Here is a 16,315-nt window from a genome sequence, read left to right as displayed (position 1 = left end):
ATTATTTTGCGCTCAAGGCATTACCTCTTCTCGAGATTGCCTCATACATACCTCCCCAGATTACAGACAGTTGAACAAATTTCCTAATTAGGCAACTCGTAGAAACTTGGGGTTTTTGGTAATGGTAAGCGTAAAGTACAGCCAGTAGCAGCATAGAACTGCATAGCGAATGAAGATGGATTTTTAAGGCAGAAGCAGAATAATTGTGTGCGATGGGTCGCGATAGAATACTAACCCAGTAACAAGAGTTATACTAGCGGTAATTAGATTTACATCTGTGACCTTCGCCGCGGGGGTTTTCAAACAGGTAAGGCCTAGAATCCTCCTCGCGGTGGCATCGAAACTTACAAACGACATATTCAGAGTAGGTACCTTAGGTAGGTATTCAGCAATAATCCGTAGCATGGTTGGTTTGATAGAAAATTAATTTTCTTGTTTTATGATTGGAACACGGAGCGCAATTTGAATTGTATAATAGGCGGGAATCGGTATTAATAGATGAGAGTTATCCGGAGTTGCGGGAACTTAAGAGTCTTGGCATACCTCGGGCTTTCATCGAAGGACTTGGAATTATGTTCCCCCATCTTTCCCGGGCCGTAGCGATGAATCGGATGAATATAGCGCCTGTGTTTCTACTATGTAAGTGACTACGATGGGAATATGACTCTATGAATGGTAGTCTAATAGGACGGATACACAATTCGCCTCGGATGATAGTTACCTACCTTCATAGACGACTAGTGACCGAGGAGACAGGGCAAACATTTAGGTTAACCTAGTACACTATGTACAAGCCTCGACATTGTGGACATTGTGGACATTGTGGACATTGTGGGAAATGTGGGAAATGCGGCAAACAAGCAAGAATTAGGTAGACAGAGTAAAGATAACTAGAGCAAAATAGAGAACAGGATTAAAAATAATTAAAAATAAAAAGAGGGAAAGTATTTTAAAAACCCCCCGTTCTAGACCGGAGTGAGAGATGGCCCCCCCTATCATACTCTTACAATTAATATGGGTGGCACACTGTCCCCTTGTAGCCTATCAGCATCTTCGCTTAGTACTAGACTTTATCATTCTTGAAGTTTCAAACTCATCGGTTTTCATCGTTTTTTCCCTCCTTCTCTTTCTTACGCATGGTGACTATCTCCTTGTCGCATCTTTCCCTAGCTTTTAATTTTCTTTACACGACTTTCTGCTCTTCCCTCACCTTACCTCACCTCACCTCCCCTCCCCTCCCCTACCCAACCTGCATCGATAATTATAAGAGGGAATTAAGTTCCTCAAAACTACTACGTCGATATTTTAACTTGTGCGGGTCTTCTTCTTGTACGGAACAATAAATTTCTTAAATTCGTACCGAGTAGTTAAGGTCCCTTACGAAATTCGGAAATTCCAAGAAGCGCCCAGTCCTTCATGAATCATAGTGGTTGGTACGTTAGGTTAGGTTAGGTACGCTTTTGGTATGTAGGTGGTTTCTTATTTTCTTATTTTCTCATTTTCTTATTTTCTTATTTTCTCATTTTCTTATTTTCTTATTACCTCTACAGCTAACCACTGCTACCTGTTCTAATTCCCCCCCCCCCCCCCCGACCCGAATTCCCAAATTCCCAAATTCCCAAATTCCCAAATTCCCAGATTCTCAAATTCCCAAATAACACCACACAATATACCACAACACATAACACACACAAGACGCGTTGACCATCCCCGGCACCTAGTATCTGGCTAGGATAGGTAGTTTCTCAAACCATATTTCCTCCAGGGTTAAACTTGTCTTGTTTCTTCTTTCTCTTTTACCTCATCCCTTCCCACTAATCATTTTTCTTCTTCTCGTTCCTCTTGTTCCTCTTGTTCTTCCCCCCTCCAAAGACATTTCACGGAACCAATTTACTTCGTCATTCAACCGCGCAAAATTCCTGTTGATTGATTAATTACTAGGCAGTCGATCAATTAGGCCCGCCTAATCTTATTAAACCGACTCATTAGACAGACCCAGATTCCGATTTGCCCATTTGGTCGTCGGTCATCAGTTATCATATGCAATTGACTCTTTCTCGCTATTAGTTGCTATTTGATTTGATTTGATTTTATCTCATCTCATCTCATCTCATCACTCAACGCCCACTTATCCCAACAGCAACTATAACAAACGCGATGAAAGCAAAGCGTCCTGTCGGCCGACCTCGTAAGAATTGGCCCGTGAAGGAGTCGGAACCTCCCAAAGTCCGAGTTGAAGTTGCCGATGACCAAGTCGTCGGCCATCTTAACGTGAGACCGCATGGCCATGCACGCAACGAGCTCGAGGAGCGAATCAACGATCTCAGCGATTCGTGGGAGACCGAGTCGCTTTTTGAAGATGTCATCGAAGACATCTCTGAGGATAGGTTCACTAACGATGGTAATTACATATTTACTTTACTTTCCCCTTTTTACTTTCTCTTATTACTGTCTCTTATTACTTAACTCTCTCGGTTGTTTTACAATTTATTCTAACGTGGCCTTATAGTTGACGCTGTCACGCCAGAACAGGCTGTGCAGTACCGCCAACAGTTACGAGCTGTTGGACCGCAAGAGTTCTGCAAGCGCACAGTTGACTCTGGTACAATTACAGTCAAGAAATTACTGACGGCCTTTGGGATACGGCCGCCTGCATTCCTCGATGGGCTTCCAGATCATGCTTACTTCGGGTTACTTACTTTGGCCATGACGCGCGAGTTGGTTAAGCGTGCCAAGCTTCCCACGTATAACACAATCGACGACGCTGTGGCTCTGCTAAAAGCATCGCGAAACATCGTCGTCTTGACCGGAGCTGGAATTTCTACGTCGCTCGGAATTCCCGATTTTCGCTCAAAAGAAACTGGTCTCTATTCGCAACTCGAGAAGCTCGGTTTAGGGATCAGCGACCCTCAAGAAGTCTTTAACATAGATATCTTCCGCGAAGACCCGACCATCTTTTACTCGGTGGCAAAGGATATTCTTCCCGAGACTAAGGGGTTGTACTCACCAACTCACGCTTTCATCGCTAAGCTCCAGGACGAAGGCAAGCTTCTGACGAATTACTCGCAAAACATTGATAACATCGAAGCAAACGCGGGTATTAGACCAGACAAGCTCGTCCAGTGCCACGGCTCATTCGCAACTGCTACCTGTCAGAAATGTGGCTACAAAGTCCAAGGTGATAGCCTCTTTGCCGACATCAAAGCTGGAAATATACCACGATGCATCAAGTGTATCAATGCGCTCCGGACTAACGGTTCGATGAAGCGCAAACGATCTTACAACAAATCTACCGGCAAGAAGACCCGGCGTAGGAGCACGGACGACGATGACGACGACGACGGCCAATACGATATCCCCGCCGCTGGCGTCATGAAACCAGACATTACTTTCTTTGGCGAGGAGCTGCCGGATGAGTTCAGCCAGCGGTTAGTTAAGCACGACCGTGACCGCGTCGATCTGGTCATCGTAATTGGCACCTCGCTCAAAGTTGCACCTGTCTCTGAAGTTGTGCCTTACCTGCCGCCGCATATCCCGCAAATATATATCTCGCGCACGCCTGTCAGCCACATCAATTTCGATATCGACCTCCTCGGCGACTGCGACGTCATCGTTGCAGAACTATGTCGTCGCGCGGGTTGGAATCTTACCCACCCTATGGTGAATCCTGATCAAAAGATCGACGTCAAGCTAGAAGAGGGCTACAAGAGTCGACACGTTTTTACGGTGGTTAAGCCTGAAGATTCATCAAAACTAGAACCGAAACTGAAACCGAAACCAGAGCCATGACAACATCTCTGAGACTATGAAGCAAATCCACTCGCCTTCACAACCATAATCACGACTAACTACTTGATGTCAACTAATCACACTGATCACATTCGCGGCACAAGGGTGGCATATCCCTGGGGGATGGCATTTAATTCCTTTACAGCAAGGCGTTTCTGGGCTTTTCTCTTTTGACCCTCTTTTTTTTCTCCATTTCCATCTCTTGTCTTTAAAATGGGTTTTATTTCCGGAATTTCCGTCGTCCAACCTACAATACCAATAACACTTCCCGTGCATACCTGGCAGACGATACCGAGTAAAATTTGCGCTTGAATCACCGCCAGATAGAGTAATAGATGCAGGTATACGACGGGGGAAGATCGCATAACGCACTCCGATTTTCGGTCTCACAGCATTATGCAGACGGACCGTCGAGGAGAGGACGTGCCGTCGAGGTATACCTCGGCACGGTCCAGGTTAATTGTGCAATTTCGCTATTGAGAAGATGGCGTTTTTTAATCGACGCTGCAATTTCACGGTACGTTGCCTTTGACAAGGGAGGGGGAGGAAGGAGATGGGAAACTACATGATAGGTCAAGTCTGCAGAGGGGTTTGCCTGTCGACAGCAAGGGGAATTAATCTACTACATAGAAATGAGGTAGACAGGTACCTAGTCGGTCAGTTAGGCACGTCTATAACATCGCGATGACTTCTAATAAAATTTACCATGACACACACACACATATATACAATACAGTATGAACGTAGGTACTGACTGACATACGTACGTACATGTTGGTGCGCGGCGAGATGTGATGGATGGATGGATGTGCTCGTATTATCAAGTAATAAAGTAATATTATTGAGCAATGGCTCAACTATGACAGCCAAATGACTGAACTATTCCTATAGTCTATTCCCACTCGACGCCAATTGTCTCAACGGGGCTTTCAATGGGTCCAGAGACTCTAGACCAAGCCGCCTTTTCTTTTTCTTTTCTTTTTCTTTTTCCTTTTCTGCTCCTAGACATTGGCGCTGCTGCGGTGTAAACCAAGCCAAGCCACGTCACGCCGTCTGCCTGCCTGCCTGCCTGCCAGCACGGCCCGTCTTCTCCAATTTACCAGCTTGCCGTGGGAGTTGCTGAAACATGGCCTGTCGTGGATCTGCGACATCAACCCGCCGTTCTTAGGTTTAGTCGCTGGCCATCGTCCCATTGAGCGTGCTATCTAACGGTGGGTGACTCGGTAGGTCTGACTTGCTCCCTTGCTGTATAGGTAGGTAGGTACCTACTCCTAAAACATCGAATATGTGTCTAGATTAGACCGTTGTTTATTTAGCTAAAGTTGGATAGGATAGGTATGTAGTTCCTGTCTCGTTTGCATGGGCTACCTGCATAGGTAGTTAGTTGTCTTGAACGACCAGATCCTGAGGGGCAAGACTTAGCATTGGAGCTCTTTTGGGAAGCCAAGTTGAGGGGAGGGAATGATATCCATACTGTAAGTAGTATGCAATTAGTACCCGCGTGGAACTTCCATAAGGAAGGGGGATGCATCGTACATAGCGGCGCGTGCTGTAAGCCTTTTATTTTGCTATGCTTAGCCTGTCGCGCTCAACTGATCTATCGTCATAATTAGTCCAACCGGCTCGTATAGCTGGGCATTTCATTTTAAACTAGCTAGGTTCACTTCTCTCCTCCTATTGTCATCGAGTTAACAGCGACCTTGCTAACAAGGCATCTGGTAAATCATAGAAAGACTATTTATTGATGGCTTAGGTACCCAATGAGTTCAAATACTGAATAGGAGCAACGTGGTAACTGGAGAGGTGGGATAAAAAGCGCTTAACTTGACTTATATGCGGGTTTCAGTATAGGCTCAAGAGGCATTCACTGTAGAATTTCTTTTGTCTGTATATAAGTAGATAATGTACGCTATGCAACTCTAAGTCTGGAGTGAATGAAGGGCTACCGAAATGTGCCTAAGTTAATAGTGCATATTATCAAGTTTATCTCTGGAAGAGACTTATAGAACGGGCTGCTTATTGTCTAATATTTCGCTGGTAATTTATATCCGTGACACGGTCATGACTATCATTAGCCGTACCCCTCAAGCATAAACCATTGACTAGACACCATTCTTTCCACAAACACTACTACGAGTAAGACGGCTTAAATAGCTATATCCCAGAACGAAATTACTATGATTCCTGTATCCAGTCTTCGAAAGCCGCCGCCCATCACATTAATATAAGACTGTATTGGATGCCCTTGAAATAGATCAATTATCCGGGTATCCGCGCCGACACATCTAATTACGGGATTTGCATTCTGGTCCGAACGCTACATATATGACCAACCTGACATAAAACGTAGAGCGCTCCTACTGATAGCGCGGATGGTATGAGTTACATTTCCTTCTAGTGTGCCTATATTAAACTCTCGTACTTATCCAAACCCGACCCCTGGGATTGTTGCTGTTGCTGCTGTGGTTGCGAGGTGGACTGGCTTGGTGCCATAGGCTTCATAGTGCCCATCATACTGCTCATGTTGCTCGTACTTCTGTTCATGCCTCCTGATCCCGAGTTCATCATACTGTTCATGCTTCCAGCTGGCTGATGAGATAAGCCCCCGAAACCACCGGACGGTTGGGCAAATGACGATAGTGTCGAACTCTGCCTCTGGGGACCTCCTGGCGGCGGAGGTAGGCTGAACCCCGAGGGCGTACTGCCTCCACTAGACGGTGGTGGAGGAAGAGAGAATGAAGATTGGCTCGTCGTCGGCCTTGGTTGACCAAGGTTCAAATTTGACATCCCTGTGGCCACATTGCCGAAAGATGAAGCAGACGGAGATATGGGATTGGATGAGGCTGAAGCCCAAGGATTAGGTGTCGCTGCTGTCGAGGTGGACCAGTTGACTGTGGTAGAAGGATTCTGGGGTATAGTTGACGTGGTCTTGGTTGCACTACCCATAGACGGTTGTAAAGGCTGAGAATATTGGGTAGATGAAGGTGTTAGAGTGCCAAATGAATTGAGATCTGGCGTAACTGTTCGGAAAGAAGGTTGGGGTTTGGGAGGTCCGAAGTGACTGGACCCATTACCACCACTAGAAGTAGGACTTGGTGTCGACCAAGAAAATTGTGGTGATTTGATCGGTGGTGAGATGACTGTTGCTGCCGCTGGGGTCGCGTCCCAATTTGCATCCATTGTGTCATTCGTACTCGTGCTCGGTCCAGATTTCCCTTTCACCAGCCGCTCGAAATCATCCTCCGTGGCCCCGTTCGTTGAATCAAACGTTGTTCCACTAACGCCCCCAAATCCCATGAAATCGTCAGTAGGAGTCACCGCTCTTCCTCCGTTCACGACGTTAAGCTCCTGTAACTTCTTCATTTGCTCTTCTTCAACCTTCCTTGAAAGCGACTTGATTAAGTCCATGAAAGACCGAAATTGTTTGAGGTCTAACAAGGGTCCTAAACTCATTCCCCACAAGATGGGCAAGATGTCCATGGCTACGAAGTCAGCATCCGCGTTTTCACCCACAACTCGTAGTACGTCTAGCGCGGCCATCATAACTGCGGGTTCTTTGGTTTTGATAGCTTTGATAAGCGGAATGATCTTTTCTTGCATTGTGTACTTGTCTAGAGCGCTGGATGAAGACGCCTTTTTCTTCTCGGGGCTTATCCCGTCAAGCCCGTCGTCCGCTGACGACGATTCGTTCGTGCCGCCGCAAAGAATGACGAAAGCTCGACATCCGCGGACCTTGATGGCTAAGCTGCTGGTTTTGCTGAAGACGGCAGCGACTATAGGGAACAACTCATTCTTAATAGTACTAAAGTCTAAAACTGGTAATATGACTGGCAAACCACGTAGGGCAGCATCGACGAGCGAAGGCGTCGGGGACTCGATAGCTACTAAAACAATCGGTAGGACATCTATGTAACATTGTTAGCTTGACAACAAACGTACGACTCTAATATATACACCTAAATAACATCAATGTTGTCTCAAAACCTCGCTATACTTAATCATGCGAAGGTATTCTATACTCATCACATAACGCGTTGTGGGCATTGAATCGTGGTACGTAACAACATAAGCAGGAATGGTATGGCAAATATAAGGTTATGTCGGCCGACTATGACAATTGATAAAGGAAATACAGGCTTACCGTCTTTAAACTCTTTGCCAGAAGAGTTCCCAGCAATTTGGTTGAGATTTTCCAAAACAACCATCAATCCAGCGTCCCTAGCTGGATCCTTCTCTTGTAATTGCTTAGCATTGACGACGAATATCTCTTTAATCCTTGGCCGTATCTTCTCCGAGAAGGCTCGCCTCGACGATGGCAGCAGATCCATAATCTTGAAGACATTCTGAAGGATGAGAGACAACAAGTCCTTGTCTTTGAGTTCTTCCAATAGTGCTGGTAGTACTTTCTTCTCCATAACCGACTTGGGGAAGGACGGTAGGACTTTATTAAGACCTCTCATGAATTGAGCTTTCTCGTTCGGAGTTTTAGCCGGGAAAGCGTCGAGGAATCGGATCGTGGAAACGAGGATGTTGTCAAAATATTCGCTCTCTTGAAATTCTCGGGCTGTCATGCGCTGCGCGGGACGCCGTGCAATTAATCGGGGTAGTACGTGGGCCGAAAGGTCCCTTGGTAGCGGTCTCTTAGACAAGAAGCCATTCCCAGATGACGGAACCGTCGAAGATGATGTGAACAGTCTCTTATATGCAGATATACTCCCACTACTTTCTATGGGAGATCGATGAGGTGAATTGTATAATGCGACACATAGAAGGCCCAATGAGAACATGTCAGCTGATGTGGTGAGATTATTATCGAGGACAAAATCAGGCGAAGTATAATCAAGATTGATCTGTACGTGTCGTGGTAGCCTGGGATCTAAGTTGAGAGCTTCCGAGAGGCTGATAGGCTGAACTGAAGTAGGCTTTGATGAGCCTTCTGGTGGGCTACAGAAAGCAAGCCCGCTGACTTTCCAATCGGACTATCGTCTCGTTAGCAAGATACACCTTGAATATCGTTTCATGATTCATAAGGAAGCACGACGATAACTTCGGTTAGAGGGACCGAGACAGGGTTTGAAAGACTGTCCAAGGCTGTTCTCAGAGCCAATGAGAAGTGTCCGAACTGACCTTAGAATTGATTAGTACAGCATCCGGGGTGAGATTGGCATGGACGAGTCCGGCATTCTCGTGTAGGAACTCTAAGGCCTTGCTGATTTGGAGCAATCCCTTCTGTATCTCAAGCTCGTCGATTTCTAGATCCCGCCTCCGTCTAGTACCGCCCGAGTCTTCAGTAACATATCGGCTCGACCGGCCCCCTACGCCGCTCACTCTCTCCTGTTCATCCTTCTCTTGTAAGAGGCTTGCTAACGACGTAGTCACCGGCTCGGTAACGAACTGAAGACCTCCCCTAGTTTCCTCCACGGGCTCGACTAGTTCCAGGACGCTCGGGTGGCGCAGTCTAGCAAGCGACGAAGCTTCTTTCTTCAGGCGCTCCACCACCTCGTCTACGGAGCGCTTAAAGGCGGCTGCACCCGACCGGCCGAGCGAGCCCCCGTGCGACTCAAGCGACTTCCTCTCGAAGACAAAGACGGAATACGTCTTGCCTGTCGATTTCTTCTTCGCATCGTATATCTTCCACGGGCCGGCTGTGGAGGTTATGGTTTGCGAAATGGAATAGTTGGAGTTGATATGAGAAGTGAAGCTCTTCAGCGAGGAGAACATGGTTGGCGACGGCGTGCTATGCGACGACTAGCAACCATCATATTGTAGCGCCGCGCATAGAGATAAACATGCGTCTGCGATCCCACGCTCCCCCAATACCTAATCCCTCCAGGATGGCGATCGTGTTCCTCCTCCAGCTAATCGGCAATGGGTTCGACGGGTCGTATGAGATAGAATGGACGAGATGTTCCCCCTTTCCTAAGTTAGTTTGGATGAAAGAACCTCGTTGCTGTCTGTACTTAAAAATGACGTACGTGGGCGGTTGTAAACACGAGGCTGTTTCTTATATTTATTCGATAGAGTTTATCTGCATGTGTAAAATCTACAAATTCAAATGCCAAGCCTACATATGTAAGCTCTTGTCTAACACTACCTAGGTCAGGGGTCCCTTGCTGCCTCAGTGGCGGTGCTAGGTGCGATTATTTCCCATCTAGACCCGACCCTTCCCTTTTACCTTTTACGCCACAAATACATACTATGTACCAAAGAGACAACAGCTGTAAATCGGATTTAAAAACGCGCTTGCCATTGGTCCCGTCTTGTCCGTTAATGCATTATTTATTATTTAGGGCGTACATGTAACTACGCTAGACTCCTCCGAGATCGCTTACATCTCTTACCGTACATTCTTTTTTTCTTCCCATTGAGTCGGGTCATGGTTGTTGTTAGTTTGCAAGGTTATAAAGGGAAACTGGGGTTATTTTAGCTGCTATCGTTCGGGTCCGTCCATAGAGCATTGAGTCAAAGGAAGCAGATTATACAATCGGATCTAACTGATCCCATTTTCAAGATACATAATCTTTCTCTGTTCCTGTCTCTTTTCTGTTTCCTGTTTCCTGTCTCCTGTTTCGTAGCAACACCAGGTCTGATCTAGAAATTCGGCTACAAACCAAGGTCCAAACCTGGATTATCGTATACTAACTAGGTACTCTCTATTCGCCAATGCTTCGACAACTTCTTCCGCGGTGCGGGAGAGCTCTAAGAACTCCCCCCACGCGCTCTTCCTATGCATTGCCCGCATGGCAGCGCCCATCCAGGTGGTACAGCATCCAGCCCGAGGCAGCCTCAGTAGCAAAACCTCTGGATATAGATCCTACAAAGTTATCTATTACTAAGACGCAGTCGCCCAAGACTCCCAAGGACCCCTCAGAACTCGTCTTCGGAAGGGAGTTTACAGGTACGCCTAACTCCTCGTCCTGCTGATCTCTGTATCTCCCTATACTATACTACGACTCAGATGGACAGTATGCTAACTTGTGCCATTGTCAACGCTCGCAGATCATATGTTGACGATAGAATGGGATAAGAATGGCGGCTGGCTTGCGCCCACCATTCAGCCCTACCAAAACCTCTCCCTCGATCCCGCCACTTGCGTCTTCCACTATGCTTTCGAGTGCTTCGAGGGTATGAAGGCGTATCGCGATAATAAGGGCCAGATACGATTGTTCCGCCCCGACAAGAACATGGAGCGCTTCAACAAGTCCGCCGCCCGCATCGCTCTTCCCACCTTCGGCCCTACTGGCCTGATCGATCTGATTGCTAAGTTCGTTAAGCTTGATGAGCGTTTCATTCCCGACGGTCGCGGCTACTCCCTATACCTACGCCCGACGCTCATCGGCACGCAGAAGACCCTGGGCATCGGCGCGCCGGGCTCGGCTCTACTTTTCGTCATAGCGTCGCCCGTGGGTCCCTACTACCCCACCGGCTTCAAGGCCGTGTCGCTCGAGGCCACCGACTACGCCGTACGAGCTTGGCCCGGCGGCGTAGGCGACAAGAAGCTTGGCGCCAACTACGCGCCTTGCATTGTGCCTCAAATGGAAGCTGCTTCCCGCGGATTCCAACAGAACCTATGGCTATTCGGACCCGAGGAATACGTGACCGAAGTTGGTACTATGAACCTATTCGTGGCCATCCGCAATAAGGAGACGGGCCAGAAGGAGCTTATCACCGCGCCCCTAGACGGCACCATCCTAGGCGGCATAACGCGCGACTCCATCCTAAGCCTTGCGCACGAGAAGCTTGCACCTGAAGGGTGGTTGATCTCGGAACGCAAGATCACGATGCCGCAGCTGCACGAGGCGTCGCTAGACGGGCGCTTGATCGAAGTCTTCGGTGCAGGCACGGCAGCCGTCGTTAGCCCCGTGCGAAAGATCAGCTGGAAGGGCAAGATGGTTGACTGCGGCTTAGCTGATAATGAAGAGTCAGGTGAGGTCGCCAATAAGATGAAGAGCTGGATAGAAGCTAGGCAATACGGAGACGAGGAGCATGAGTGGAGTTACATATGTTAGAGAAAAAGCGAGCTTAGGAATTTTTGTCTTGTCACGAACTGTTCTATATCCGCATAGATGGTATAGATCCGGCGCAATGGCGTACTCACTTACCTGGCCTGTTAAAAATAAAAAATATCGTTAAAAATAAAACCGATTTGAACAGGGGTGACCAGACGTTCTAGAGTAGACCGGTATGATGCTAGGTTAGACGAGAATTGCACAGCAGAAGAAATTGAATTGTAGCTTATAGGTAGCTAGCCCCCCTCCCCAGCTCGGGAGGCGATCCGTCTATGATGGGTTTCTCTAATCGAAGCTTCACCGTCGCGAGAAAGGCGAGGCAGCACGAGAGTAAAAAGGAAAGCCGGGTTTCATGTACAAATAGAGCCTCGAACTAGTATCGCAGTTCCATTCCCGTCAATCGCACTCTATATGGTTATGGTTGGGATCCGTCACTTCTTCTCGGGGTCCTCGAGGATGCCCTCGGCTTCTAATCTCCGTCGCGCCTCTTCTAGAGCCCATGTTTGTATTCTAAAAGCAGTTATATTAGCCAATGATATCAGACTGTCGCTGGCAGCCGTATTGGATAGAACAGGATAGAACAGAGCATGGTGAATGCCATATCCCACGAACAGCGGGACAGCATACCAGCCGCCTAGCCCCTTCATCCTCCCTCTTATATTCCATCCAAGACCGAAAGTGTAAAACTCACGAGGTATCAGGCTTGAAGCCGTAGGCGACAGCGGCAAGAGCCAAGCTACCGCAGAATCCGTAGATGAAGGGAGTCTCCCACCCCTCTTTCTGGTACTTCTCGCCGGGCTTGACGCCGAACAACCAACCGGTCGGGGGGTCGTATTGAGGACCGTGGGAGGCCGCGGCGCGCGGAGTGGCCGAGAAGGGTCTGGCTGTGGTCTTTTGATTTTGCTGCAGGGCGCGTGTGGCCCGCACGGCGGCGTTTGGTCGAACGGCGGGCATGATCTTGCTCGTTTTCTTGTTTGATGTGACTTTGAGAGGTCCCCTCTAGTTTGGACCTTGCTCCTTTTCTTCTGTCTCTTTTTTTTCTTCTTTTTTTCTTTCTCCTTTTCCTTATCTGGTGTTCGTAGCACTTCCTCGAGGATAATCGTAGGTGTCTTAGGGTAGGGAATAGGTGAGCGGGTGGTGGCGTATATTAGGATGTCGTGGTAGAGTGGAGATTGGAACTCGTTCTCTGTCGAGATTCGATGGGTGAAGTCAGTTAGCAAGCTGAGCGACTTTAGCAGCCGAGCAGTAGCCAATGGATTAACCACTGATAGTGGGTCACCAAAGCTTTCACGTGAGCTGTAGCCGGACAGCCGGGAAAACCCTTCTAGTCTTTCGGCTCGGTAATTCCGATCTATTTATTCCCACTTGCACCCGAATTCTTTTTTTCGATTCTTTGTTAATAAAGCAACAACGCTTCTTCCCGACACCACGCTGTATGTCGCCGCGCAAGTGTAAGTTTTATTGCTTTTCATTTTCTATTTTCTATTGCTTTCTTTGTGATGATCCAAACTTCTAAGAACAGCCAACTGAATATTCATGTGGATTAAAATTCATCAAGCTCAACAGTCTGACTCATTAAGCATATATGCATTACTTGTTTACCATTTCTAGCTTTGTTCTAGTGTTGCTAACTTGTATTAGGTTGCCGCCTTCGCATTTATCAGGCGTATGGATGTATGGATCGGCAGCTTCTGATGCCATATTTAATTCTTTATCGCCAGCGAGCAGATTTGGTAGGTGGTTTTGGTGTATGAGAAATAGCATAGGGGTCTATCGCCCCGATTGCCCAGCATCGCTTGGTTCTAGGTTATAGATATAGCCGAGTATATAAATGAATAAATTAAACATCGATTTCTTCTCATTATGCTATCTACACCCGAATGTGAATAGTCGTCATGTCATTAATCACACCAATAAGTAGGATCATGAGGCCGCTTCATTATCGAATGTATTTTTCAATATACCATACCATATCGTCTCAAGCTATGTACGATATCTCACGCAACCCTATCAAATACAATAACCCCCTCGCTCCCATCCTCTAAAAACTCCATCTTTAGCTTATCCACAGTCCCCTTAACACCGAGTTCAAACTGAGCCCGAGCCCGCTGCCCGTTGAGCAAGTTGGGCGTGTTAAGCATATCGATGACCACCGCCCAGAACTCGCCCGAGACGTGGTGGAAGTCGAACGTCATCTGCCACTCCATATCATCCCGCAGAGCTCGAAGTTCCCCTTTCGTACTTACCGAGTCCTCATCGGTCAGTTGTAGCGTGATGTTCTGATACGCCGGGTGGGAGTAGACTCCGACGTATTTCTCAAGTGGCAGCGTCCGAGGCAGTGCCAGGTCTGCGCGTTCCGGATATAAGTCATGAACAGCTGTCTCGGCGAGCTTGAGCTGGGTGTTAAGTATTTTCTCTCCTCTGTTTATCCCCATCAGTTCAAAACCCCCTCTTCCTATCCCTCTAAACGACGAGATAGCAAGACAATGTCTGGCTTTCAGAAAACGAGGGACGAAACTCACCGGCTAACCCAGTCAAACCGCTCTTCCTCCGGGACTCCCAACTTATCATCAATCAACTTCCACGCAAGCTCAAAGCCCACGAAATTACTCGTCTGCGCCGTGTTCCCCAGCGTAACTACTCCGTACTCTAGATCCGGCAAGAAGTAAACCTCGGCGCCGTATGCCTCCATGCCCCCGCTATGCGTGAATACCCGCCAGCCTTTATACGTGCTGAGCTCCCAGCCGAGCGCGTACGCCGGCGGGGCATCGAAGTTCATCTGCACCTCGGGCGGCATCGCAATACGGGCTAGTTTAAGCTCGCGATGTGCCTCCTTAGGCAAGACCGGACAACCGTTGTCGTTGTCGTCGCTCCTATCGCCGCGGATCAAGCACCGGATCCATCGCGTATAGTCCAGCACATTGCTCACGATGCCACCAGCGCCGCTCGCGAGATTAAGGCTTCCGTACGGAACTGAGACGAAGCCCTGCCCGTTCCCCTTCCCTTCCCCTTCCCCTTGATAATCCCAATAATACCCACGCGCCACCTCCCTCCCCGCCTCCAGCGCATCCTCCACGCTCAAATACGTAGCCTCCATGCCCAGGGGATCCCAGATCCGCTCGCGCATCACAGCACCCAGCCATGTTCCAGTGAGAGTCTGGATCACGTGCGCGGCCACCATGTACATGAGGTTGCAGTAGCGCCAGGCGACGCGCGGCTCCGAGACCATGGGCAAGTACCTCAGGCTGCGGACGACGTCGCGCACGGTGCCCTGGCCGCGGCCCGGCCCGTACTGTCGCGCGAGCGCCTTGTCGTGCCGCGGGAACCCCGTGCGGTGCGAGAGCGCGTCCTCGAGCGTCAGGTGCGCGGCCGCCCACTCGTATTCTGGGCCCAGGACGAAGTCGTCCCGGATTATGTGCGAGATGGGCGTCTGCCAGCTGAGCGGGGAGGACTGCTCATCGGAGGACGAGAAGTTTCCCGATGCGATGAGGAGGGATAGGATGGCTGCTGTGAATGCTTTGGTCGTGCTGCCGGTGTAGTATAGCGTTGACGGGGTCGCGGGCGTTGAGGGGAAGCTGGCGATACCGTAGCCCTGTGTATATCATCAGCTTGAAGTTTGTATTAATATGGTATTCTAGTATTGTAAATATAAGGGGTAGCCTCCGTGAAGACCTCGGTTTTCAGAAGCAGTATAGGCCATCTATCCGTTTGACATGCTGTCTAATATACCAATAAAAGCTATCCGGTATGGCCTTTGACTATTAATCCCCTCACATTCAGATTCTCTCTCTCCCCCGCTCTCTCAACAATTTTATCTCCTTACCTCACTACATACCGCTCCGACGCAACATCTCAAAGCTCACCACATCCTCCATCGCAAACAAACCACCATTTAAAACCAGCTAGACGAAAAAAAAAAAAGAAACACATATCACAAACCTCAGCCCACGTATCCTCCCCGTCAACAACAGCAACCGACACCCCCGGGACTTTCCAGCGGTCGAGCGCCGCCTTGGCAAAAGCCTCGAAACCGGAATCAAGCGGGCTTTCCCTCATCTCCCCTTCCTTTCCCCCGACAGACAGGACCTTCTGCCCAGTCTGCGGCTGCCCTAGCAGCGCAAGCGCGACAGTCGCCGCCGCTATGCAGAGTCCGGGTCTCATCTCAGGTCTGGGCTGCTGTGGTGCGTTGGTTTACGTCAAGTACTTCTATGCTTACTGCCCAACTACCTATGTAGTAAATGAATATTTCCACATCCGGCTGTTCCGGAAAATATGATCAAACGAGAATCAATTAGTTATATGTACCTAGTTATAGGTTATCTGGGTAAGGTATAGACATGTTCGTCTTATAGGTATTTAACTTCAGGGGTGTTAAGAACCCCGCCTTGCGATTGACGCTTCTCATGCATTCGTACGGCGTTCCGTTTACTCGCTTCCAACGCCGAAAATAATATATGAATGCCGAAAGATGCTTATTGATTAAACTCTTGTATGCAATAACCGGCTCACCATATATA

General features: G+C 48.4%; 6 protein-coding genes across 6 annotated transcripts; 2 read left to right on the top strand and 4 right to left on the bottom strand.

Annotated features, from left to right (window-relative positions):
- The first annotated feature begins 1,794 nt into the window (after window positions 1–1,794).
- F4813DRAFT_196113 (SIR2-domain-containing protein) lies at window positions 1,795–3,832 on the top strand. Its single transcript, XM_049239500.1, has 2 exons — window positions 1,795–2,401; window positions 2,510–3,832. Exons 1-2 carry the CDS (start codon window positions 2,158–2,160, stop codon window positions 3,787–3,789), a joined length of 1,524 nt encoding a protein of 507 aa, XP_049096767.1. The 5' UTR covers window positions 1,795–2,157; the 3' UTR covers window positions 3,790–3,832.
- Window positions 3,833–4,317, bottom strand: F4813DRAFT_196063 (uncharacterized protein). The gene has a single exon (XM_049239499.1). It carries the CDS (start codon window positions 4,152–4,154, stop codon window positions 3,876–3,878), a length of 279 nt encoding a protein of 92 aa, XP_049096766.1. The 5' UTR covers window positions 4,155–4,317; the 3' UTR covers window positions 3,833–3,875.
- A 1,450-nt stretch (window positions 4,318–5,767) lies between these two features.
- Window positions 5,768–9,629, bottom strand: F4813DRAFT_196042 (ARM repeat-containing protein). Its single transcript, XM_049239498.1, has 3 exons — window positions 8,917–9,629; window positions 7,931–8,768; window positions 5,768–7,694 (listed from the first exon to the last, which is right to left on the bottom strand). Exons 1-3 carry the CDS (start codon window positions 9,508–9,510, stop codon window positions 6,193–6,195), a joined length of 2,934 nt encoding a protein of 977 aa, XP_049096765.1. The 5' UTR covers window positions 9,511–9,629; the 3' UTR covers window positions 5,768–6,192.
- A 458-nt stretch (window positions 9,630–10,087) lies between these two features.
- Window positions 10,088–12,512, top strand: F4813DRAFT_369389 (branched-chain-amino-acid aminotransferase). The gene is made up of 2 exons (XM_049244423.1): window positions 10,088–10,687; window positions 10,789–12,512. The coding sequence occupies exons 1-2, from the start codon at window positions 10,453–10,455 to the stop codon at window positions 11,796–11,798; spliced, it is 1,245 nt and encodes a 414-aa protein (XP_049096764.1). The 5' UTR covers window positions 10,088–10,452; the 3' UTR covers window positions 11,799–12,512.
- Window positions 12,014–13,168, bottom strand: F4813DRAFT_195937 (ESSS subunit of NADH:ubiquinone oxidoreductase-domain-containing protein). The gene is made up of 2 exons (XM_049239497.1): window positions 12,490–13,168; window positions 12,014–12,308 (listed from the first exon to the last, which is right to left on the bottom strand). The coding sequence occupies exons 1-2, from the start codon at window positions 12,750–12,752 to the stop codon at window positions 12,230–12,232; spliced, it is 342 nt and encodes a 113-aa protein (XP_049096763.1). The 5' UTR covers window positions 12,753–13,168; the 3' UTR covers window positions 12,014–12,229.
- A 510-nt stretch (window positions 13,169–13,678) lies between these two features.
- Window positions 13,679–16,178, bottom strand: F4813DRAFT_195935 (beta-lactamase/transpeptidase-like protein). Its single transcript, XM_049239496.1, has 3 exons — window positions 15,738–16,178; window positions 14,321–15,390; window positions 13,679–14,219 (listed from the first exon to the last, which is right to left on the bottom strand). Exons 1-3 carry the CDS (start codon window positions 15,957–15,959, stop codon window positions 13,796–13,798), a joined length of 1,716 nt encoding a protein of 571 aa, XP_049096762.1. The 5' UTR covers window positions 15,960–16,178; the 3' UTR covers window positions 13,679–13,795.
- Window positions 16,179–16,315: the final 137 nt, after the last annotated feature.

The sequence above is a fragment of the Daldinia decipiens genome (genome assembly GCF_022478715.1).
Source record: "Daldinia decipiens strain CBS 113046 unplaced genomic scaffold F4813scaffold_34, whole genome shotgun sequence".
Lineage (NCBI taxonomy): Eukaryota > Fungi > Ascomycota > Sordariomycetes > Xylariales > Hypoxylaceae > Daldinia > Daldinia decipiens.
The sequence above is the reverse complement of the archived record's forward strand: the minus strand, read 5'-3'. Positions and strand labels throughout refer to the sequence as shown.